This window comes from Notamacropus eugenii, chromosome 2, assembly GCF_028372415.1.
Source record: "Notamacropus eugenii isolate mMacEug1 chromosome 2, mMacEug1.pri_v2, whole genome shotgun sequence".
NCBI classification, from domain to species: domain Eukaryota; kingdom Metazoa; phylum Chordata; class Mammalia; order Diprotodontia; family Macropodidae; genus Notamacropus; species Notamacropus eugenii.
In genome coordinates this window covers 459,662,399-459,688,523 of record NC_092873.1, presented here as the reverse complement: position 1 = coordinate 459,688,523, position 26,125 = coordinate 459,662,399, and the positions used below count along the sequence as shown (strand labels likewise).

Genomic DNA, 26,125 nt, shown 5'->3' with positions numbered 1-26,125 from the left:
GAAGGAATTTTGTGCTCAGAATCTTAGCAGAGTTTCCTCTCTACAGGCACCTGACCTCCAGTTCCGCCAAGCTAGCACTGGGTGGGTGGTGGGGGGTGGGGATTCAGTCAAGCTGTGGAGGCAGGGCCACCATTCAGTGTGAGACAAAGACCAGCTCCCTCAGTGCCCCCAAGGGTTTTTACAATCCAGCAATGGTCTCGGGCTGCCGCAGGGGCTGCCCTGAGAATTCCTACTGCCTGCCTGGTGTGGCCTCTGCAGCTGCTGCCTGAGGCTGGAGCTATGAGAAGGCCCTTCTCCCTTCCCGGCCAGCTGAAAAAACCCCATCACTGACCTTTGGTGCCTGTGGGTTGAGGGATCTGCGGACCGCTGCTGCGACTGGGGATTCCGAGACTGGAGATTCTGCCCCCAAGGGCTGTTCACAAGCCATGGGCTGGGCTCCACTCCGCTCCACATCTGGTGCAACTGACGTTTCCCGTGGGCCTTTTCAGGTCACCCTGGGCTGGAAATCTCCTCCACTCTGTTGTTCTCCACTTCTGCTGCTCCAAAATTTGTTGAGAGTCCCTCTCTACAGGTATTTTATGTGCTGTGTGGGGAGACCCTGCATATGTGTGTCTTTCTACTCTGCCATGTTGGCTCTGCCTACACATACATTCTTATTAAATACATTTTCACCTTAGTCATGTTGAATAGAAGAATTAAAATGAATGGGAGAAACCATGAAAACAAAACATAACACAAGAGAAAATGGACTGCTTCATTCTGTGATCCAATTCCATAGTTCTTTCTCTGAATGTGGCAGACATTTTCCCTTAAGAGTCCATTGGGAATTTTTTAGGTCCTTGCATTGCTGTGAAGAGATAAATCTCTAGCACACTGTAGTTGTTGCTGTGTACAGAGTTCTCCAGGTTCTGTTGCTTTCACTCAGCATCAGTTCATAGAAGTCCTTCCAGGCCTCTCTGAAGTCTTCCTGTTCATCATTTCTTATAGCACAGTAGTATTTCATTATATTCATATACTACAACTTGTTCAGCCATTCAGACATTTTCCATAAAAGACAGCTGTTGGAGAGCAAATTGATTTTTTTCATCTTGAAGCCTGTCATCTATGTAGTGTTGATGTTTGGTGATCTCAGTTTGGATACTTAGTGGATGCTGACATTTGGAGCAGCACTGGGAATGTCAGTGGTCCTTAATTCAAGGATAAAACACACAAAGTAATAGGGATTGGGATTATTGTGGATTATGTTGCCTTGACCTTGAATGTGAGTAGGACAAGAAGGCAAGTACCACTGTGCTTTGAATTGTAAAGAACCATTTGTTTTCTGAAAGGTTTAGCTCAGATCAAATCACTTATCAAATTTCAAAGAAAACATGCTGCATCAGTTTGATTTGTCCTTCATTTCATAAGATTACAGATTTATAGCTTAAATGTGTATTAATATGAAACATATTAAAAGACATTAAGTGCAGCCCCCTCATTTTACAGATGGGCTGAGAGGGTAATTAGAGAGTTCAAGTGACATTTGTAGGTATTATGTCATTAGCATCATGATGTATTTGGAAACAGACTTTGTTCACAAGATCAGAGAGCTAGTGCTGGAAAGGACTGTAGAGACCATCTACTACAACCCCCCTTTCTTAATACATTTTTTTTTAAACTAATAAGCATCTATTTTCTTTTCCACCTTCCGCCTTAACTGAAAGAAAAGAAAAACCTTTGTAGTAAATATTCATAATCAGATAAAACAAATTCCCCCACTGACCATGTCCAAAAATGTACATCCTGTTCTACTTGTTTTGTCCCTTCCCTCTCTATCTTGATGTAAATATTCTTCATTATCAGTTCTCTGGAATCATGGTTGCATCATTGTGTTGATAAGAGTTCCTAAATACTTCAGATTTGATCATTTTTATATTGTGGCTATGTTTTTCACATGGTAAAATAGTATTCTCTTATATTCATATACCATACTTTGTTCATCCATTCTCCAGTTGATGGGAACCTCCTTAGTTTAAAATTATTTGCCCCCACAAGAAGAGCTGCAAGAAACTTTTTCAAACAAATTTCGTTCATACTTCTTTTGATGTCTGTGAGAGTATAGACCTAATAGTTGTGTCTTTGGGTCAGTGAGTATGTGCAGTTTAGTAATTTTTGGGAGCAGCTCTAGATCATTTTCTGGAATGGGTGGACCAACATACAGTTCCATGAACAGTTCATTACTATGCCTGTTTTCCTGTAACCCCTCCAACTTTCATCAGTTTGCTTTTTTTGTCAGCTTTTTGATAGTGGTGTGAGGTAGAACCCCAGAATTACTTTAATTTACATTAACTATTAGTGATCTGAAGCATTATATTTGAAAATTCGTGGGTTTGATTTCTGCTCTTGAGAACTGCCTGTTCATATCCTTTGACTGTTGATCAGTTGGGACCCTCTCCATTTTTAAAAAAATAGATGAGGAAACTGAGACTTGAGGAAGCTGCTAGGTATCAAGTGTCAGGAAGAATTTGAAGCCAGCTCTGAAGTGACCCTGGGAAAGTCACTTGAGCCTATTTGTCTCAGTTTCCTCATCTGTAATATGAGCTGGAGAAGGAAATGGCAAACCATTCCAATATCTTTGCTAAGAAAACCCCAAATGGGGTCTTGAAAATACTGGACAATAACAACCTTTTATCATTTTTAGAAATTCTGGAGCAGAAGTGTCAGACATGAACAACACTCCTAAGTGAGAGTGAGGTTAAAAACCAGATTAAAATGTAATTGGGAAATATTTCACAAAATAAATAAAAATACAATAGAATGTAGGTAATGTTAACAGATGGTTTTCCGAGTCAATATGTGGTCTACTGGGTCCTTTGTAAATATGGTTTAGTGTCCCTCATTTCTGTTAGTTTGACACCACTGCTCTAGAGAAAAAGATGTATTTTACATGAGCATACCATGACATTTTTGCTGAAATCTATTTGCCTTCATAGAAGACATGATCTGCGGTGCAGGTAATTTTTGTTTTTAAAAGTACTTTTCTCTTTGCCGCATTAACATCTACTTGAGCATCTTTTTTTTTTTTTAATTGAGTCAGACATTATTCCAGCATGTAACTTACATGAAAATGTCTTATTAATTTGAACTCGGAGAATTTATGATCACTTAAGCACCATATTATGTAAAAGCAGAGCAATGTGATATAGTGGGTAGAGAATTTAACCTCAAAACCAGAGATCTGGATTCAAATTCTGATTTTTGATACAGACTGCCTTTGTGATTTTGGGCAAGCCACTTAACCTCTCAGTTCTCTAGTTTTAATGCTATAAGTTGAAAAAAAAATTCTAATTCTAATTGGTAAAAGGAATTTCCTTTCCTGGGAGTTGACTATACCACTGAAATTACAAGCCTAATTGCTATCCCATATTACGTAAGAAGTTAAAAATATTTTCTTTCTCTTTGAATTTTTGAAGTCTTCCACACAAATAAAATTAATTCAGCCTAAAATCAGTAGCTTTCTCAAACTAAGGACTTAAGAAATCATGAATTTTTCCAAAATGCCTATGACTTTGGTCTAATAATTTTGTATTTTAAAGGACTTTATATCATCACATAGAATCATTAATTTTATTAACCAATTTAATATGACTCATTCATACCTACTTATATTTTATGTACCAAATATACTTTATTTGATAGTAACAAAAATACATTAAACTTTTTTTAAGTTCTGTAAGTCAGACTTTTCATTAAGAGAGACTAGCCGTTTTACCTGTATCTCAGAATTACTGAGGTTTTCTTGTGGTATTAAATAAATCTTAACAACAAACAATTGTAGTAATACATTAAAATGTAAATCTTATCAATAAACAATTCATCTACAATATTAAACTCATTCACAGAATTTCACTTGCTGTGCCTCATTATAGCATTTGAGTTAAGCTTGATTTTTTCTAGTCTGTACCAGCAAAAGAGACAACTCTGATGGATCTTAACAAACAAGAAAAGTTGAGAGTACAGTTCCTGTGATCAATTAGCCAAACTAAATTTAAAGATTTTCATTGCTAAACTGATCACAGAATAATGAATTTTCTGGTCTTCTTAACTCATGAATTCTATCTAGTAAATCCTCAAGTGATTGTGATCAGTATTAGTAAAGGGAGAACTTAACAAGGAACAAGATAAAGGTCCTTGACTGTTACTGAATCAGGTTCAGTGTTTCACAGAACCTCAGAGCCATGTCTTAAAAGGAATCATCTCCACAACAGATCAGACAGGGGGTCATGTAACTTTAGTTTGAAGATCTTCAGTGAGGAGAACCCACTGTCTTCTGAGTCCACCCCTTCCATTTTTGCATGAGCTCTAATTATAAAGAAAGCAGTTTCCCTGACAACATACCTAAGCTTTCTTCTTTTCAACTTCTACCCCATTAGTACTAGTTCTGTCCTTTGGGGCCATGAGGAAGTGGTGTAGGCCCTCTTTCATGTTACAGCCCTTCAGATACTTGAAGCAAACATTCATATTCTTCCTAAGCATTCTGCAGGTTAAATTTCTCTGGTTTTATTAATTGTCCTGTCTTATGAACTAGGGGGCCCTCTCTCTTTCCTGACTGCTTTCTTCCAGAAACTCTCTAACTTAACAATCTCCTTACTATATAGTGCCCAGAACTAAACACAATATTCTAATAATTGTGTTCTAATAAAGACAGAATAGAATGGTACTATCACCTAGTTCCTGAAAGTTATGCCTTTCTTAATGTAGCCTGAGATTGTATTACTTTTTGTTATTCATTAGTTCATATTAAATTTGCAATCCATGAGAACCTTAGATCATTTTCAGATGAATTACTGTAATAATGCTCTAGTTATGTACACATAGCAGTCTTTTACTTATAAAGCAGATTCTTTGAACCCAGGCATGAGACTTTATATTTGTCCCTATTAAATTTTATAAAATTCAGCCCACTGTTCTATTCTGTCAATATAATTTTTAATCTTAACTGTCATCAGTTTATTAGCTCTCCCTTCCAGCATTGTATCATCTACAGATATGATAATTATGCCATCCGTGTCTTTGTCCAAGTCATTGTTAAAAATATTCAACAACACGTAGTCAGAGAACTCCATTGAAGGCTTCTTTCCAAGCTATTTGGCTAACTCTAGATCAACTTAATTGAACTGTCATCTAGCCCACATCTCTTATCCCTTCTACAAGAGTAACATGAGAGACTTTTAAAATATTTTGCTAAAATCTAGGTAAGTTATATCTATAATATTCTCAATTGCTAATATAGTCACCATGGCAAAAAAGAAAAATATATCAGACTGGCATAATGTGATCTTGATGAAACCTTATTGGATTTTTGTGATCACCATTTCTTTTTCTAGATGTTCAGTAACTACATGGTTTAGAATGTTGCCAGGAATCAGAGTCAAGGTCACTGGTCTATAATTTGCAGGCCTTATTCCTCTTCCCTGTTGGAAAGTTGGGACTGCATTTAATTCAGTAGTAGCTTTTCAGCTCTCTATAGTCTTTGAAAGATCACTGACAATGTCTCAAAGTCACATATAGTATGTAGTTCATCTGGCCTGGTAAATTAGGGCCACTTACTGCATCAGCTATATTAAGGGATCCCTAAGTTCAGGTTTAAAAATGAGGAAACTTGATCACTTTCTCCTATTCACCTTAATTCCTTTATTTATTGGCAAATATCTCTCCAAATGAATGATCATCTAGAAAACCCAGTGTCTTCACTAGAAAGCATAAAAAGAAACCTACATATAAGACCTGTGTGTGCAAAACAGATTTATAAAAGGATATCCTTCACAGCCAGCTAGAGATTGGAATGGGATGTTGCAGATCACTAATCTGTTTCAGTTTGGGTTGATGGTGTGGCAATGCTGAAGTTGGCCCCATCTCTGATGTGTGTTAGAAATGCTGTCTCGTTTTTAGAGGTTCAAGGATGGTGATTTGTGGGGATCGCAGTGCTGTCAGCTACCTTTATGTCCAGAACTATGCTTTGGAATCGTTGAGTTCACTAATTGGTTGGGGAGAATGATAGTGAGACTGCAATGTTTCCTAATGTGTTGAAGGTTAGCTAGTATGAGGGATGTGGAGGGTTTTCTCTATGATGCTAGATGTGTTCATTAATTTTTATTAAATATCTAGATATTTTAAATCCTCTCACCTCAGTGTACTGGGCTGTTCTAATTGGGTTCTCACTTGTCATTTAATTTAGCATGCAGTTTTAATAACTATACTTTTGCTCTTTTCCTTAGGCCAATAGCTATATCAACTTTACTGCCCAGGAACTTTACGAATGTGTGTCACAGGCTGAATATCGGTAAGTCATCTATGATATAAAACTATAATCAGAGTCAGCCTGCTAAAGTAAAAGTTGCTTGGAGCAGCCATGATTTTCAATTTACCTTGAGCTGCTTTGATTTTAGACAGTTCTTATCATATGTTTAATTAGTCATTTCCTCTTTTTGCTCTAAGTCTGTTTTGTAATGAATAATTGACCTTGACAGAAAATACTAAATAATAAAGCAGATTAACCAGTTGTCAGATCAGTATTATGTAGTTTTTGCTTTCATTTTATAGTTGATTTTAGAGTTTTTCCATTCTCATCATTAGTACCTAAGTTTTCATATAGGCTTGGAAGCCACTAAGGATGAGTCACTATTTTCCTTGAAATGGTACTTCCTTTTGTAGACAAATATTCTAGCTCTGTTCACTCACTTTTTCTAAACTAACTGAGGCTATTTCTAAGATATTTATAGCCTATGAGAACCAAGATACCAATTCTTTACATGAAAAATTGAAAATATTTTAAAAAAATATTTTGCTTTCAATCTGACACACAACTGAATAGTGTTTTTACAAAAGAAAGTTAAAGCCTTTTGTTTCTTCCTTATGTTATTAGTTTGGATCTGTTAAATAACTAGATTCTTCAGTAACACAAATGATAATAATCACTTGTGTTTGTATGGCAATTTACATCTTAAAGGCACCCTTTGCTCACAGCACCTATATGGGTATTGGTTGGCACACAAAATACTAATTTTACTGATGAGGAAAGTGATACTAGAGGGGTTAAGTGACTTGACTGGGGATTGTAGCTCTGGAGCTTAATTAAGGGAGTTCTAGTTACAAGTCCAGCACTCTTTGCAAAGACAAAGCTAAGAGCATGTTACATATTATATCAATTCCAACAAAACTAGCTGGGTGAATTTTGGGAGAGGTGTTACTACCATGTAAAGAGGAATACTCTTTAGGTCCATGAATTATTGAAAGACAGTTTTGTGTAGTGGATAAAGCTGACCTTGGAACCAGGAAGGTCTGGGTTGAAGTCTTGCTGCTGTGTGACTTGCTATGTGACTCTGGACAAGTCACTTAAACCTCTCAGGTTGCCAAGCAATTTAGATTACAAGGGAAATTCCTTAAAGGAGGAACAGTTTTCTCCAACATGCTTAAAATATTTGGATTTTAGTTTTCCTTTTTGACTAATGTCTTTGTATTTATGAATTAATTTTTTTATGCTGGCGGTATTTTTAGGGTAACAGTCACCCATCTTTTTTTTTTTTTTCCAATTGCTAGGTTATATGAGCTATAGCATTTGCTAACAAAATGACTACTGGACTAGAGACTATTGGGACTGGGATGGTGGGGTGAGGAGGAAGGGTGTGTGTGTGCTTTTGGTCTGGAAAAAGATTGAATAATACCTAGGTTCTGTGTGAGACGACCCTGATGCTGTTTAAAAGCAATTGGATTTTATGGCACACTTCCATTTTGCATAGTTTTTCATAGACTATAAATGCAGCTTCCTGTGTCTGTTTGAGATAGACCCCATCATTCAGTTTCTCTACTAGGACCTCAGAAGATGAAGTAGAAAGGGAGATCCTTTAATTCCCCTTTCCCTTACTTGACATAGGGCCAGATATGTTTGATAGGTAAGTTTGAACGGAAACTCCCACCCCCCTTTTATTTTTAAAGCGTTTAAATGGAGTAATATTAATGTCTGCCAGTTTCCCTGAGATCCAGTGGGGGAAGCAGAAGTAGATCACATTTAACTGGTGTACATATTACTTCCTTGGGAATATTAAAGCAAATAACTATTTAAAGTGCTTGAGTTTTTAGTTCCTTTATGGTTTCTTGTCTCCAGAATTGACTGTAAAGGAGGGAATTGTCAATGTGGAAACCACACATCTCTAGAAAGGCCTTTGTTTTAATGCTATAGGGCGGTTATAAATGCTTGGGGGATGGGGTTGTCATGGTATGATGGGGACTGTGTTTAGAACCTGATACAGCAGAAAGAGAATGTTTCAGGTTGAAAGTACCCTTGATTAAAACTTGCACTTGGTAAGGCAAGGGGGAAAATAGAAGATCTCATTACATGATTATAATTCAGGTTGACTTCTGAAATCTCTTGCAGTCAAACACCTTCAAGTTTTTTCATTTCTTATTAGAGGGATACTTGCTTATCCATTCCTTTCCTAAGGTCATATGGGCATTTTATTCAGAAGCCTAGGATGGCACATTAGCCAGTCTTAGCTATTATAAAAAGGAAGTAGAAGGAATAAATTCTCATTGTGTGTTGATCTAATTTTAACTTCTTAAGAAAACTGAAAAGGGACAGTCATTTTTCAGTATAAATTAAATACTAGTTTGTGACATCAAGTTCAAAAATGTACCTGGCAAAGCCAAAGTCTTCTGCCTCAGGCAGAATGTGTACAAAAAATGCTGCCATTTTCTCATTAAGAATGCTTTTGGAACTGTGCTTGTTTTGTGAGTATGGGGACTTGCTCAGTAGTCTCCACAAGATTAGACTAGACTAGAGTTCCTGATCTGTAGCACAGAGTCTCCAAGACATAGCCTTGGAGAATAAAGACCCAGATATACACTGTAGAGTATTTGTTGTTTTTCATTTTTAAATGAGGAAGCATGCTACAAGATATATAAATAAGGTAAGTATTGAACATCAAAAGGTCTTCAAGTGAAAGGATTTAGTCAGAAACAGCCCTTGCATGTACACAAATAATACATCTCCATCCCTTTAAGAAGAATTTTAGAGAAGCTCCATCAAATAGTGGAAGCTTTGGCAGTTTTTTTTTAAATCGGTAGTTGTTTAGATAAAACTGAACTGGTAAGTACAGTAAAACATCTAGCAAGATAGATTTTTTTAATTGACTTAGTCAAACCAGTCATTTGTTTTGGTTTTTGTCTCTACAGCCAAATCAAGACTGAGGCTTTTAACTGGATTTTTCAAGGGAAAACAGATTTCTGTTACTTATTTCATTACAGTGTATTCAGTTTTCCTCTTGCCTAATTAATATCTTTCTAGAGTTATGCATATAAATGAGTGAAAAATATTTCTGTGTTGACTGAATTATTTGGAGAATTGTGTCCATCTTTTTGACTTTTGCTGTGAAACCAGTCAATTATGAATGTTCATAGTTTGATTACATGCCTTACATTTTATCTTTGAAAATCAGTTAATGGTGCTAGAGGGCATAGCCAGTAGTAAAACTATTCTTGAATTTAATGTTAAATGCTTTAAAAAAACACTTTGATGAGGCAGATGAAGGTCTAGGTTAGAGGAAGCTGAGACAATGAAACAAAAAACTTTACTAAGAAATTACTATGTATCTCTGTTTTGCAACTTGGTATTCGTTGTGGTTTTTGTTTTAGGGTCTGCTAGTGAAATGATGGTGGGGTTTTTTTTTTTAATGCAGTGGAGTTTAAGTTCCTTCAAAGCAAGGACTGCTTCATTATTGTGTTCGTATCCCCAACACCCAGTGTAGTGTTGGGCACATAATAAGTATTTAATAAATGCTTGGTATTGGCTTGTCTGCTCCCTTTTCCCTACTTTTTTTTCCTCAGATTCTTACATTGCCTATTTATAATCATAGCACACTGCTTGACACATAGAAAGGGCTTTTAAAATTCTTTATCCTAACATGTAAAGGAAAGGTCTTCAAAATTATCTTTAAAAAAATAAGAACAAAGCCACATCTTTAACATATATGTACCACAATCCAAAAAAAGTTTGTTTGGTTTTGTTTACTTTGAATTAGGAAGAAAGTTATGGTAGGAATATGGGATGAGAAGGAGACCAATAAATAGAAATAAAATAGAAAATAGAAAAAAATGTTAAATGTGGACCTCAGTTGGCCTTTTTTGGCCATTTTGACCTTTTTTTGGTAGTTGAGCATTAAGTTTTGGTTAAGGCAATAATTATGTGCACCAATATATTTAAACAACTCTAAAAAATTGTGGCTTTTCTTCCATTAATTTTAGTAGTTTATATAAGATAGCTAATATAGTCAGTAGTAGGTTATATTTTCTCACTCTGTTATGTGTACTCTCTTGTTTCTAATAAATCAGAGCAGACCAGGACTGACAGAATGGCAATAGTAATCCAGTCTCTGAACCTGGAGATGTAACAGTCACAATTATTCACTATTCACACAGTACATAATTCAGTGATTGAGTAACCCTGAGACCCAATCACATTCTAAATTAATTCAGTGTGCTAACTGAAATGTTGTCCATAGTGTGAACATAATGAGAGCACATATTTTGATGGATTCTAAAAGTGATAGAGATAACACATTTTAGCTTTGAATTTCCTGTTTTTCCCCATCAAGCTTCAATTGTAATAACGGTAAACTGCATTTTCTACTTAATCCTGATGAAGATATTATTTCAGAGGTAATGTTCTATAGTAGAGTGCTAGACTTGGAGTCATAAATACCTGGAATAAAAGCCTGCCTGTGATATTTATTAAGTTTTATGACCCAGGAAACAACACTTCTGTGGCTTAGGTAAACCCCTAGGACATATATACTAAGTCATAAATTGTAAGTTAGCATACCGTAATCACTTCACGGATTCTTCATGACTAACTCTTATTTTCTGCCAAAAGTAGAAATAAATTAGATGCTCATTTTAATAAAAGAAAAAGATTTGTACATTTTTAAGATCTCACTTAAAAAGAATTGCATTTCTTTGAAGCAGAAGCACCAAGAAGGATACTTCAGGTAGATGGATACTTCAGCAAAAAGTGATGTTGTGTCATTCCTTCTGGAATAATCTAAGCTCCTCAGGAAAGCAATCAAAGCCCTTCACAGTGTGACTTCATCCTTCAGCCTTTCGTATCATTTCTTATTCCACTGCTATATTCCGGAAAGACTTTTTCTTCAGATTCTATCCAAATCCTGCCTTTTCTTCTAGGTGCAACTGAAAGTCTGTGAAGCCTTCCACAACCAGTTCAGGCCACCAACGGTCTTTCTCTATATATTTACAGAAATGGTCTATACCACTCCTTTATTACATACTTCCTTGTAATGTTTTTTTTTAAGTATTTTATTGTAAATTGTAATTTTTTTTGAATATAGTGACCTTGCTCTATCTCCCATGGTGTTTTTTCCCCCATCCTCTGTGTGTATTCCTCCACAAAGTCCTATTTCAAAGCCTTATTTACAATTGGAGGGAGAACTCCTATCAGTAAGATCACTGATCCTGAGATCTCCAAATAAGTGTTTAGTAAATATTTGTTAAAGCTCTGCCACATAGTATTGGAATGGTGTTTATCCTTGAATTGAGGTAATAATCATGGGATCGTATATTTGTGTCTAGTAATATTTTATTAGGTTATCTGATCCAATTCATTATAAATACAAGGAAACTGAGCCCCAGAGACATCTTGCCTGAGATCACAGACATAGTAGAACTGAAATTTGAACACAAGTCCTCTGTACCACACAAGCTAGAAGACTATATAGAATATTGGATTTAGAGTCAGAAACTGGTCTGCATTTGGGTCTGAACTGGACCCTGCCATTTATTAGCTGTGTGACTTTATGCAGGTTATTAAACTTCTGTAAAATGGGGATAGCAATTTTTGAATGATCTTCCATATGTTGTTTGAGTTAGATGTGATCATCAGCATAAAGTGCTTTAGGATACTTACTCGATGAATTTCTAACTCCATTGGTGTAGGTACTTCCTACACCAATACAGATCACAGATCTCTAGTAATTTCAGAATAACTTTGGCTGAAAATATTATCACCCTATGGCTCACCTGGGTTTGCATCTCTCTAAACTTAGCTAGGTTGATCCTTAGAAAACAGAAGTTTAGTTTATCACCAGACCTGAAGCCTTTCAGGTTTTATAAGACATGTCAGAACTTATTTGACTGACAGCATAGCATTTAAGAACTCATGGTCGCCTCTAAACTACATGAAGTATATGAGTAGGCTATTGGGGAAGCTTTACATAGTGATATGTAGTTATCAGTTATTGTCATTTATTCTGAAAGCTTCTTGACCAGGTTCTGCTCTGATGCAAATAACACCAGAGAGTAAGGTTCTACCGTGGGAGAAATATTTTTTAGGACGTGGTTGCCGGTAACAGACTGTTTGCTTTTCACCAGCCTAAGTGTGGAGAAACTCATCCCTAGTAGGATGGCCACTTGATGAGGAGTTCTTTGGTCGTGATAATGCATGACACAAATGAAAATACAAAATAGCTCTCACTCCTTTGTGACCCTCCCCTTCTGCTTCTCCAGTGATAGTGGCAGAGTTGAAGAAAAGGAATCAAGGATCTTAAAGTTTTTAAAGATCTATTAAAAAGAAATGCAACAAAATGGAAGGATGGGTCACAGATTCTCCTTGGAGAAGGATATAAAAGGAGTTCGTAGAGTTGTTCTTAGTGTATATCCAAAAAGCAGAAGGAACGTTATTTCATGGTACACTTAGTTATATCATATTTCAGTAGGTCTTTTTAAAAGGACTACTCTGAATATATTGGTGGTCAACAACCTGAGGAAGGAAGACAGTCTGTGGAGAGCTTGATAAGATCTTCTAAATTAAATCAACATATTATGTGATGCTTGGTGACTTCAACACAAAAGTGGACACAGAACACCTGAAATCCATGGAGCCAAGAGTCTGTCATAACACATCTTGATTATTCTTGTGAGAAAGCTTGGCAATGTATCACATCCTTCATTTAATTGGCACAGGAATGACTACAGCAAGATTCTAATTGAATCAATAGGATGTTAAATATCCATGAGCTAGGCATGTGTATATTGTCATTAGCCTATCACTTAAAAAAATGTCATGAAAACGTTCCAGGCATCTTTGCAAGTGAGTAAAGATGTATCAGGAGTCATTTCAAAATGTTACCTGGGAAAGGTTCTTGAACTCTCTTGTTAATGGAGATGATTGATTTGGTATTCAGAGCTCCTTGCTATCTTGTGATTTAGAGTGAGCAGTAAAGTGTCTGATCATGCTGTGAGGTGTAATAAGGTGTAACAGAGTTTGTGTGTGGATGGTTAAAATGTCTTGCTTGTCTTTGCCATTCAGTAAAGTTGTGTTACAGATATATATATATATATTACTCCCAGCTCCCTGAAAAATGGAAATTCAACCTAACTTATTCATTGATTGAGTTCATTGCCACATATTTTGAACATGTGACATGTAAAGCCCATGTGATCTCATGAAGCCTATGAATGTGATGGAAACCTAATCCTCTTCTGGTTTAATATAGAGAAAATAGCCAAAGAGAGTCAGGTGTCCCCAAGGCAGTGTGATATCTTTTAGATGGAACTTTTCAAGATACTTGAGGGATAGATGCAAGGTGACATTGAGCTTAGCTTAAGCTGGGGCAATTTTATTCTTAGCCTTCATCTTTAGTTTCTCTCATGTTAATTCTTACCCAGCAAGTCAAATCAGCAAGCATTTATTAAGCACCTTCTGTGTGCCAGGTACTCGGTTAGATGATGGAAAAATAAAAAGAAGAAAAGAGTCTCTGCCCCCAAAGAGCTCATATTCTAATGGTGGTGGAGGGAGACAACATGCAAACAACTACATACAAACAATATATACAACACAAATGGGAAATAATCTCGGAGGGAAGGCACTAACATTAAGAGTGACTGGGAAAAAAGGTTTCTTGTAGAAAATAGGATTTTAGCTGAGACTTGAAGAAAGTTATTAGGAGGTAGAGGTGAAAAGAGTATAGGAGACATCCACAGAAAATGCAGAGTTGAGGGTATCTTGTGCAAGGATGGAAAGGAGGCCAGAGTCACTGGTCAGATAACAGAGTACATGGAGGGGAGTGTGGTGTAAAAAAACTGGAGAGGTCAGGAGGGGACAGTTTATAAAGGTCCAAACAATGGATTTCATATTTGCTGCTGAGGCAATAGAGAGCTACTGGAGTTTATTAAATAGAGGAGTGACATAGATCTAGTTTGGGAAATTATTTTGATAACTGCATGGAGAATGAACTGAAATAAGGAGATAAATGAAGCAGAAAGACCTGCCAGAAGGCTGAGGGCCTGAACCAGGGAGGTGGCAGTGTCAGAGGAGAGATGTTTGAAAGATGGAATCAACAGGTCTTGGCAACAGATTGAACATGGGGGTGAGAGAGAATGAGTGACAAAGTACATTTAAGTTGTGAGCCTCAGTGATGAAGAGGATGATGGTGGTGCTCTTGAGAGCAATTGAGTTATTAGGAAAGGGGAAGGTTTGGGGGGAAGATACTAAGTCCAGTTTGGGATATGATGTTGAGTTTACTAATACATGAATGAGACATCTAGTTTGAGGTATCCAGTAGTCAGTTGGAGGTGTAAGATTGGATGTTAGAAGAGAGGTTAGGGCTGGTTAAACAGATCTGAGAATCATGTGCACTGATCACTTCCAAAATGATACCTCATTTTGGCAGGCATTACCACAGAAACAACCACTTTTTCTTAGCTTTCAGAAATCTTTTTTGCCTTTTTGATCTTCTGTTAGAATTGAAAGGTTGCACCAAATTAATAAAAGAAAAATAACCTCTATGCTTAAAATAAAATCTCTTTAAAAGAGGTGTATGTATTCTATAGCTGTATGTATGCATATATAATATATGCATATTGTGTCTGTTCACATTAAAAATAACACTATATTATCTACTCAGGTTTTATTTTATATTTGAGGGAAAGGTGATTTATATTGAGACTGGATTTAAATGATGAGATCTTACATAAAGGTGGCCAGGGCACACACTGCTCTGAGAACTAGAAGAAACTTTCTTTTTGGAAAGTTCTGCCTGTTATGTTTCCTGACAGTCTGTAGCAGCCAGAGAAGGCAGCCAGGACCAACAACTAAGAATGAAATCCTAGCAGTTCCGTACATTTTTCTTTCTCCCATAGCATCTAGCACAGAACCTTGCTTGATTGAGGTATGTTTCTTATAGATTATTTGCAGTGCTATTAAAATATACTTCTCCCTTTCAGAGCCAAACTCCTAGAAAGTCATCTATATTCCTTGCTTCCAATTCTTCATCACCTGTTCTCTTCTCAACCTTTAGCAAATCTTACTTCTCCTAACACCACTTAGATTACTCGCTTCAAGGTTACCAATAATCTTTTAATTGCTAGATGTAATGACTACATTACATTCATTACTACCTCATTCCTACCCTATTTTGCTTTTCTCTAACTTTTGAGAGTTTTTTTTCTCCCTTGACTTACATGACATTGTATTTTTGTGGTTCTTTACTTTTAATTTCACTCACACTTTTTAACTGAAATGTTATTTATCTCCCACTCACTAAATCTGGGTGCCTGGCTTGAAACCTTTTCCATTTCTTGTTCTCATCTACTCCCTTTGATTTGCTTATTGTCTCTACATATCTAACTTTATCATCTTTGCATCAATAGCTCATAAATTCAACTCTATCAGTAAGCATGCAGGTGTTAATATTCTTCTTACATTTCTGTTTCACATCAGTGTTACAAACAAGTTGGCAAGTCAACATCTTTTACATTCATTCTCTTGTCTCTGATCATTCACTACCTTAGTTCGGATCCTCATTATCTAGCCCCAGGACTATTGAAATCACCAGGTTGGACTTCCTGTTTCTACTTAGTTCCTCTTTATGTGTTCACCACACAGTTGCCAGAAATCATCTTTCTAAGACAGAGACTTGACAGTGGCATTCCTCAGATCAAAAATTTTCAGCAACTCCTTTATCCCTAGGAAAACATAAATTCCTCAGTCTAGAATTTAAGGCCTATCTCCCCATCTTGCCAGACTTTTTAAATATTGCTTTTCTATATTCCAACTAAATCAAGCTACTAAATGTTCTTGGTAGTTGGCATTCTCTCTCCCATCTCTATGCTTTTGCACAGACTACCACTCATACTTGTAGTGCACTTCCTCATCACTATCTTTATTTTCTTCTGGTACTCAATTTAGGTGCTAGCTTCTACTGACTGACTTACTGATTTGCTCCTTTCCTGATTACATCCAGTTAGACTTCTCTCCCTTTTGAAATTGTCTTATATTTAATTATCTCTGTACACGTATTTCCTCATGGAATTTCAGTCTTTTGAGGTCTGGAAATATCTGATTTTTGTTCTCATATACCCCAAAGGCAAATACAGAGTAGGTGCTTTAATAGATGTTTGTTAAATCTTTGATATGTGGTGCTTTATAAAGAGAGTTACCTCAGTTGTTATTAATTTTGTTTGTATAGGACCTATTATTTCATTAGTATAGAGAACTTCCAGTGATAAAAATTCTTTTGCCAATGTTGATTGGCATCTGCTCTGCAACTTAAATAAAAATTCAGGAGGATTGGAATACCAGTTCAAAAATCTAAAAATGGAAAGTGAAAGGATGATATTGTCTAATAAATCTTATCCCAAACGAATACTTCTGTATATTAGGGATCTATGATTTCAGCATTGTAGATAACACCTTCTGCTGTTGCAGAGTGTAACCCCACAGATCATTTGACAAGTTTCCAAGGCCCCCATATTGACTTCTTGTGGCTAACTCTTTGATGAGTCTTGTTCTTAGACAGAGGTACACTGTGCATCGCTGGGCCTGAAGATTTTCTGACATATCAAACCAAAGATCGTTCCATTGACACAGCCTTCAAGAGTGCGAGCTTATCTTTATGCCACAGTGAAGAATAGGGTAAGGCTTGAGTGGGAATACCTGAATGTATAAGACACAGATTGCACATCATTCTTGTCATAGGTGATGACTTCATTGTTGCATATCATTGATGTGGAAACACATTGTAAACTTCTTGCTGACAGTGTTTCGTGTTTCATATACATCTCCACTGAGTTGAGTAAGTTTGCTTGTTACCTTTACTGCCCCAGCGAACACCTTTGTTGAGAAGCACACACAAATCTTTATCCTTGTGGATCTGGATAACAAGATATTGTATTACATTTCCTAGACTGTATTTTGAAACATGACTAGTGTATATTATGGTCTAAATTAAGAAGACTGAGGGGGAACTAAATTGAAGAAGTTTCTGTTACTGGATAAAACTGTAGTAACTATATAAATACAATGAAAAATACATCAGGCTCTTCTATTAACTACTTTCAATATATAGCTGTTGAACCAAAAACTGTTATTTAAAAATGTTACCTGTGGCTGTCAAATGAAGAAGAAATGTCCAAAAGTCACCTTTCAGGATTACTTTGGTTTCTGATGCAAATGAAAATATTAATGTGTGACTTTGAGCATAAAAATAGAATCATGATGTCTTTATGAAAACTTTCTGCTTCCTCATAGTCATATCTCTTGAGTGGTTGATGAACAGAAGTTGCAAGGTCCTCTAGGAGCCTGAGTGGCAACAAAGTTTGGGTCTAGCAAATTTATTATAGATAATGTATGTAGAACATAATATACCTAAACTTCTTGACTTATCTCCTTAGGTTAGAGCTTAGGATGAATTTTAAAGCTGGAAGAGGTTTACTGTTGAAAGGAAAAAGATTATTCTTAACAATTATGTTTATGTAATTCCTTATTCTTTACAACACAGTACAAAATTCATGGCATAGACATGTAGGTCATAAATTTGTCTGTAATACTGCTTTGAAATAGCTAAGGTTTTATTGGTATGATGACCACCTCTACTAACAGATCAAAATACCTTCTTTAGTTGGTGTAATCATATTCATCCTCTGTTAGCCAACCCTCCATCCCCTCCGAATTTAACTTGAGGCAGTAGCCACACAATCCGTTGTCAGGTCCGTACCCAAAGTGTTCCATCTTGATACAGTACTTGTGATGCATGATTCCTTGCACTATCCCAAATTAGAACTCAGGATAGTTATACAATCTTCAAGGATCGGTTTGTTTTCAGTTAATCAGTGAATAAACATTTATTATAAGGTACTTTGTAAGAATACAAACGCAAAACAATGTAACAGTTTCTACTGTCAAGGAGCTTACATTCTATCAGAGGAGACAGCATGTGCGTACATAAGTATACACAGAATAAAGACAAAGTTCATACAAGGCAGTTAGGAAGGGAAGATACCCAACAAGTTGGGAGATTAAAAAAAAAAACTGAGGGTGGAAGGTGGTGCTGAGGTTCATTTTGAAGGAAGAGAGGGATTCTATAAGGTGGAGGAAGGAGTACATTTCAGGCAGGAAGAATGTGCAGTGAAAAGACATGAAAATGGGAGATGGAGAGCCTACTGACTGTGAGGGATAGAAGGTCAGTTTGTCTAGACCATAGATTGCAGAAAGAAAAGTAATGTAAAATAAGGCTAGAAAGATAGAATGAGCCCAGAATGTGAAGAGCTTAACACAGGAATTTATATTTTTCTTAGGAGCAATAGGGAGTCAATGGAGTTTATTGATAGGAAATTGACAGTCAGATCTATACTTAAGAAAAATCACTTTGGCATTTGAGTGGATGATATAGATCAAAGTGGGAAGAGACTTGAGTCAAGAAAGCCAATTAAGAAGTCAGTTTACTAGTACAAGAGGTTATGAGAGCCCAAATTAAGATCACTGTATAAGGAAAAAGAAGGCATCAAATATAAAAGATTTGACAACAGATGACTAAATCTATGTACGTGTGGCAAGGTAGAGTGAGGAGTTGAGGATGACACCAAGATTATGAAATTGGAAGACTGGAAGAATGGTGGTACCTTCAACAAAAATCCTAAGATTTGCAAAAGGGGTAGGTTGATGAGAAAGATGAGTTTTGTTTTGGACATACTGAGTATCAGATATCCAATAGGCAGTTGAACTTGAAGCTTAGGAGAAAAATGGGTTTGATATGTAGATGTACGACTCATCAGTATAGGTATTAATGAGATTACTAAAAGCAGGGATGAAAGAAGAGGGCTCAGGACAGTCTTGGGACAATATCTGTAGGCATAGTCAATGTTAATTTTGGTGCCTGCCTTCTGAGATAATCTCCATTTTATTTTGTATGGTTGTTGGTGGTTGTCCTTCATTCTTGACTAAAATGACATCACTGTATTAGAGTCAAGTTATAGTGTGTCTAATTGTGATTTATCAGACTAATAGGAGTTTGGAATGCTCTACAAAAGTTGGTCACAAACATTTGTGGTGGATTCTCTAAATTTCTCTAAATTTGTACAACTTACATTTCTTTTGAGCTGCTGCAGTTCTGTTTTGCTTACAGGGTATAGTGCCTTCTTTGATGCAGGCATGCCATGCTGGGTGGTCCTTTGCCAGTGTCTCCCATGTCATGCAACCAATTCCAAAGTTCTTCAGAGAGATTTTGTATATATTCTTTTTGCATGTTATCTCCCTATTAGACCATGAACTGCTTGAGAATAAGGACTGTTTTTTGCCTTTCTTTGTATCTCTAGTGCTTAACACAGTGCCCATCACATAGTAAGGTGCTTAACAAATGCTTGTTGACTGATTGATTTTGTATTCATTAGTTTCTAAACAGTTTAGAAGAATATATCTAATGACCAGTGAGATATTACTGAAGTGTAGATGAGGATTCATTATTGGCACCCCTTGTATTCCAGAACTTGTACTACAGTAGCATATCCTTTTTAGAACAGTCACTTCCATTTCATGAGGCATCAGAGTAGGAGTTGAACTGTCTGTATTGCTTATGTTATGTTGGCTGCCAGTTAGTGCTGCTTAGATACTTAGATGCTATGGTGAAAGAAAAAAAAAATTCTGAGAGAGCTCAGACTTTGGCTTCCATGAAACTCAAGTATTCAGCTTATTTATAATTTCCAGAAGTTTGGATCTTTGTGTGTGTGTGTGCATGTGCATGCATGCATACATGTGTGCTTGCACATTTTAAGTTTTCTTGACTGCTTTACCATACAACTGAGGGCAGATAGGTGTCCCGGTGGATAGAGTGCTGGGCCCGGAGTCAGGAAGACATCTTCCTGAATTCGCTTCAGACACATACTAGCCATTTGACTCTGGTCAGTTCACTTAGCCCTGTTTTGCTTCTGTTTCCTCATCTGTAAAATGATCTGGAAAAGGAAATGGCAAACTACTCCAGTATCTTTGTAAAGAAAGTTCCAAATAGAGTCATAAAGAATCAGACATGAGTGAAATGAAAAATTAACAACAACAAAACCATACAGCCGACTGATATTGAGCTTTTCTAGCCATTCATTCCTCCTCTGTCTTGCAATTGGGCAGCTAGGTGGTGCAGTGGATAGGACACAAGTGCAGGAGTCAGGAGGACCTGAATTCAAATCTCACCTCAGACACTTGACATTTATTAGCTGTGTGACCTTGGGCAAGTCACTTAACCCCAATTGCCTCATCCTGGGTCATCTCCAGTCACCCTGATGAATATCTGGTCACTGGATTCAGATGGCTCTGGAGGAGAAGTGAGGCTGGTGACCTGTACAGCCCTCCCTCACTCAAAACAAAGTCAAGTGCAAGTCATGTCATCATTTCTCTGATGGCATGGTCTTCTTTGGCATCGAAGGACAAACGCACGCACACAGTTTAATAAATGAAATGGTTCAAAACTATCATTTTTAGACACCCTGTGGTAAATATCCTGGCCATCTCAACATTAACCTTCTTTGACCCACTCCTCTGCTTGCTTAGATACTCTTGGTAGTTGGTTCCAGGTCTGATGATCTTGATAAACCCTTGATGTTTTGGGAATTTTTGAAACTTATCTTTAGATATAGACCTAGTCTAGCATATACTCTAGGGCCCAATTCAACCTTCAGCCCTAAACTTGACCAGGATCAAATGCATACTTTCAACTCAGTCTCAAAACTGACATCTTTCTGGAAGCTCAACTTATAGAGGCTAGTCTAAAGCCAAGGAAAACTCCTTTAAATCCATTATGTACATTGTACTTATGTTTATAGGAACAGAGAAAGGAGTGCAGAGCATCTTTCTAGGCATTCTCTTAATTTAAACTCTTCATGGATCTCTGTTTTTATCCATGTGTACCCCCTCTATCACTATGAGTTTCTGAGCTGAAAAAAAAAAAATCACTGGCAGGGGGGCTGGTGATCTCACAGTTATCCTAGGGGCTCCTCATTCCTTAAATAGCGTCATTGGAATATTGAGGCTCTGCTCTGAGCCTCAGTAGAAAAGATACTGAAGGTGCTTCATCCGAGTTGGAACTGCTTAGCCCTCTCCCCATGTGGGAGCTTGCTACTATAACCCCTGGAAGCACACTGGCAGGAAGCTGGCCCGTCAAAGTCTGATTCAAACTGACCTACTGAACCAAAATTTCAACAGTCCAATTCTTAGCCCTATGAGCACTCACTCTGTATCCCTGGAAGATAAGCTAAGTGGTGGCTCAGAGTTGAGTTGCAGTTATTGACTGCTACTAGGCCAATCTGTAAGAAACTCTGGGAAAGATGTAGGGGAACCACCTTCAGTAGCTACCCCACCTAGGGCTGCCAACCCTGGCAACTATGGAAGACCTCTCCAAGTGGTCCTTTGTGGAGGCTTTTGCCGCCACTTTTGCATTCTGACTTTTCTGATCTTTCCATCATCTTGCTGCAAAAATTCAAGTAGGAGAAGGGATTTTTGGACCTGAATAGTCAGCTTCTAGATAAGTATGCAGCCAAAGCAGCTCTGAGGATGTACTATAGCCAAGAAATTCCCAGCTAGTGCCACTGAGAAACCTCAGGAAGAAATAGATCTATTTGATGTGGACTAGGTGCAAATTCTCAAATACTAAGAGGTTTGTGATCAGTGTCAGGATAACTAGACAGTGATGAGGAAGAATCAGAAGATGAAGAAACAGGTTATGAAAGAGAGGAAGAACAGGGAGAGAGCAGTGATGATAAAAGTCCTGGTGAAAAAGAGTGGAATGGTATATTGACTACCACTGTGAGCACAAGGTTTGGAAAGGAATGAAGAAAAGACAGCGAGACTAATGCTTAAAAATATTTTCCAAACTGGGGTGACAAATCTCAACATAGACAATTTAAGAATCATTGGTCTACCTAAAAGCTGTGAACCAAAAAAAAAAAAGAAATTTTGAGAACCCTTAATTGCCTTAATACCATAAGGTTTTGGGAGTAAGTATATGTAACATGGATAATTGACTACAAATGACCAGCTGTAACGCTGACATTTTAAGAACCCTGTCCTGTTTAAAAGCTCATTCTGACTGGCAAGTGACCTCTTCCAGCTCTTTAACAGATCCCAACTTTATTGCCTGCCAGACAATTTGGGGGTTTTTTAGAATGCCCTCTCTCATCCTCTGCCTGTTGAAATTCTTTCTGCTCTTAAAGGCCTAACTAATTGATACCTTTGGTAAGTCTACTCTGAATTCTCCCTCCTTTGAACTTTCTTATTTATCGATGTATTTTGTATTATAATTATATAGTTGTCATTTAAGTGCCTAGGGCAGCGACTAAATCTTCTGCTGTTTCTCAGGGCCTGATAAAGCACCAACTGCATGGTAGGTGCTTAATAAATAATGGCAGGATTTGAAAAAGAAAGTAGTAAAAATGTTGAGGCTAGATTATTTGTATGTCAAGTGTCATGTACAATGAATTCTTGCATGGAATAAATCCTGTGATTCTAAATAAATAGCAAAAGGAACCTTAAATACTGTTGCCATGATCTGGTATACAAAATGCAGTAATAACACCTCACATTTGTTTAGTGCAGATGTCACTGTCTGTGCCTTACAAATGAGGAAAATGAACTTCAGAAGGGTGTGAAGAAGCTCCCCTTCACAGCTGGGGTCTAGGCTAGGATCTGAGCCAGACATTGTCCTTCAAGTTGATGGCTAGCTATTTTACTATATCAAAACTGAACCAAAATGCCTCAAGAGAACAAGCATTTCACACATGTAAAATGTTTTCTGCTATTTAAGTTGCTCATTTGAATATGGAGGCTCTCTCTTCACTCAGACATGACCAAACTCTTTGCTATAGAGGAATCCAATGTCAAAATCCTGAATCATACTTACAGTAATCAAACTGAAGATGAGGAGAGGCACTGCAATCTTCACTACAGGTGTCCAATTCAGAAATAATAGCCAGAGAACCAGTCATTAGGAGAGCCTGATGGACTGATCAAAGCAGGAACAGAAACTTGTGTACTTATTCCTTTCTTTGTTATATTAGGATTTGATTTTTTTAAAAATTAATTACGACAGGACTGAATATCTGCTATGATTCTGGGTACTACAAGGGGGGAAATGACACTTTAGTCACAAGAAGTTAAATATAGGAAAGGGAAGAGCCTGAGAGAAATTACACCCCTCCAAAAAGAAGTGTCTGCTCAAAAGTAATTTCTTGTATTCCTCTCTAAAACTGCTTTCTGGCTCCCTCCTTTCTGTTTCTGATGCCTCCAGCCAAGGATTCCAGAGAACTTATTTCAGTCGTTGTAGAGATGACTTGGGCCAATACAGCAGGTCCAGAAATGGGAGTAGAAATTGTACAGAATGCCCATGAGATGGTATTTCAAAACCTTGGGTGAAATTGTTTGATTGTATTTTTTCCCTCCTGGTAAATTATTGCTGTCTCATGATTATCAACTAATACCTACAACAGCTATGTCTTCTCAGGATTTTAAAAGGGCCTACACTTTGTTACCCTTCATTTTTGCTGTTTCTTTTTGGAAGTTATCTTTTGGTTGTCCCCTTCCGCATCTCTGCCTGCTCTTTAGCGTTAGTGCCAAGCATCCCTTTCCTATTCTTGCACCCTTGAGAGAATAAATTGAAAGATGTAGATCACCACCTTTCAAAAATTGGAGATTTTTAGATTATTCAGTGATGTTTATTGAATTGAACTGAATGTGACTCAGCCCAGTAAGGTTCTGGTGAGGTTCTGGGTTGTATTGATTTGGCCTAATCATATACGAGGGCTTTTTTGAATGGCCAGCCCTTAGGAACATCTAGAAGTGTGTAGAAATCTATAGAAAAAATACTGGGTTTGCCATGAAATATTCCGGGCTACCAGTACTATCAACTTCAGTGCTGGCATTTAGCCATTTTAGACCTATTAATCAATCAATATGGATTTATTAAATACCTACTATATATGTAGCCACCTACAAACACCTAAATAATATATACTTTTGCATTGTCAGAGACTACATATTGACACGCAGTGCTTTCCTTCTTTTAATTATATTTATCCTGTAGGTAGCTTCTGTTGTTTATGTTTATTTGCATGTTATCTCCACCCCATTAGATTATGGGTTCCTTGAGGGCAGAGGATGTCTTAAGTAAGTGCTTAGTAAATGTTTATTAAATGAATACAAGATGAAAGACTTCATGGAGATGGTACTTTGTTCTGCAACAGTATAAAACAGTAGATAGAATGCTGGATGTGGGAATCTTAAAGACCTCAAGTTCTAATCCAACACCAGACACTCACTAGATGTTTGGCCCTGGGCAAGTTACTTTAACCTCTCAGCTTCCCTCTACCAGTTTGGCTGAATTGTAAAGTGCATGTAAAGTGCATGGAAGAGGAATTAGGTAGAATAAGGTAAGCTGGCACTAAATAGTGAAGAGCTTTGTCTAGTACAGTAGGAAACCCTATTTTCATGTTCTGGCATAAATTGTTTTTTTAAGACATCTTCTAATATGTCATAGAATACATACATGTGTTACCCTGTTGTAGCTCTGATTTACTATTTCTGACCAACTGCCTTTTCATGTTTTAATCTTTTTTTCCTCCAGGGAAAAGTTAAAAATTGGATGTTGTCAACTGGCCCAGATGGAATTCACAATGCAGCAGTGCAATGCCTCTGTCTATATGGAAGCCAAAAGTCGAGGGTGGTCCGAAGATATGCTCAACTACAGGACTTGTTAAATGTTTCCTTCCTGAATCCTTTATTTATGCGTTGGACTAGTTGAAATAACAGTGTAATGTAGTTTTTGTTTTGTTGTGAAGTCTACTTTTGAGCCAAACCCAAAACTGGACCAAGAATGGTCCTCAGGTTTTCATATTTGATTGCCTTTTCCTGACACAGTGCTTACTTCGTGGGACAAGTGTTTTTTACTGTGTAGGCTCAGCTCTCCTGCAGCTGCCAGCATTTCCCACTCCTCTCATCCCTCGATTACACAGGTGGGATAATGGCAGCTTTTCAGTAGTCATCTTGGTCTGAAGTTGCCCCAAGTCAGGTTATGTTGTCATGTATATATACTTTCAGTTCAGTCAGTCATGGGACCAGGCATATAACACCCAATCCCAACACGGCCACATTCTCACAAACTGAACTGAAGCCACCGGAACTGTTAAACCACAGGGATTGTTTGAGTTAGGTTTCCCCTGCAGGCCAGGGAACTAATACATTTTGATGTAGCCTTTAATATGCAGATTCTTAGTTAAGACAGCATCTATTTTGGGGTCACTTTGCTGCTTTCAGTTCGTACCCAATGGCAATGAAGTTGAGCTGCAACTCTAACTCTACCTCTTCCAATCTTCAGTTCTTGCATCTTTTATTTCTAGAAGAGGCTTTTGTGTTTTCCCCTGAAATGCAAGTCTGCCCTAGTTGATAGTTTTAGCAGTGTTAGCTCTTGGCTGAAACTCAACATCTAGTCTTTCTGCATTATTCATTTGTACAATGAATTGGAAATGTGTTCTACATTTGGTAACAAATCCAATTTAGGCATTCTATTCCAAATACATGCATACATACATATATATGTATGTGTATACATATATACATATATATGTATACATATACATATGTCTTATTTATTTTAGAAAAATTAAATAAACTTTTTTTTGGTAAATTTATATGTTTCCCTTTATTCTTATCATGTCATAACTGGATGAGGTTGTCATTCTAGAATTAGGGATGCCTGGTATCCCCTCCGTTCTCAGATGAAATAGCATAGATGCCTGTGTTAACCATGAAATGGGCTGGGGTGGG

The 26,125-nt window shown here is 37.2% G+C and overlaps 1 protein-coding gene and 1 pseudogene across 5 annotated transcripts in view; both read left to right on the top strand.

Annotated features, from left to right (window-relative positions):
• Positions 1-25,989, top strand: part of SWT1 (SWT1 RNA endoribonuclease homolog) — a 152,790-nt gene extending 126,801 nt beyond the window's left edge. For 4 of the 5 annotated variants that reach the window (XM_072648385.1, XM_072648382.1, XM_072648383.1 and 1 more), the window contains exons 18-19: positions 6,258-6,322; positions 24,927-25,989. In XM_072648385.1, coding sequence (XP_072504486.1) covers positions 6,258-6,322; positions 24,927-25,059 — 198 coding nt within the window. In that variant the 3' untranslated portion in view covers positions 25,060-25,989. Of the gene's footprint in view, positions 1-6,257; positions 6,323-9,210; positions 9,384-24,926 lie in introns of those variants that run through there. The other variant, XM_072648386.1, reaches the window with a different exon arrangement.
• On the top strand, positions 18,936-22,239 carry LOC140522000 (18S rRNA aminocarboxypropyltransferase pseudogene; annotated as a pseudogene).
• Positions 25,990-26,125: the final 136 nt, after the last annotated feature.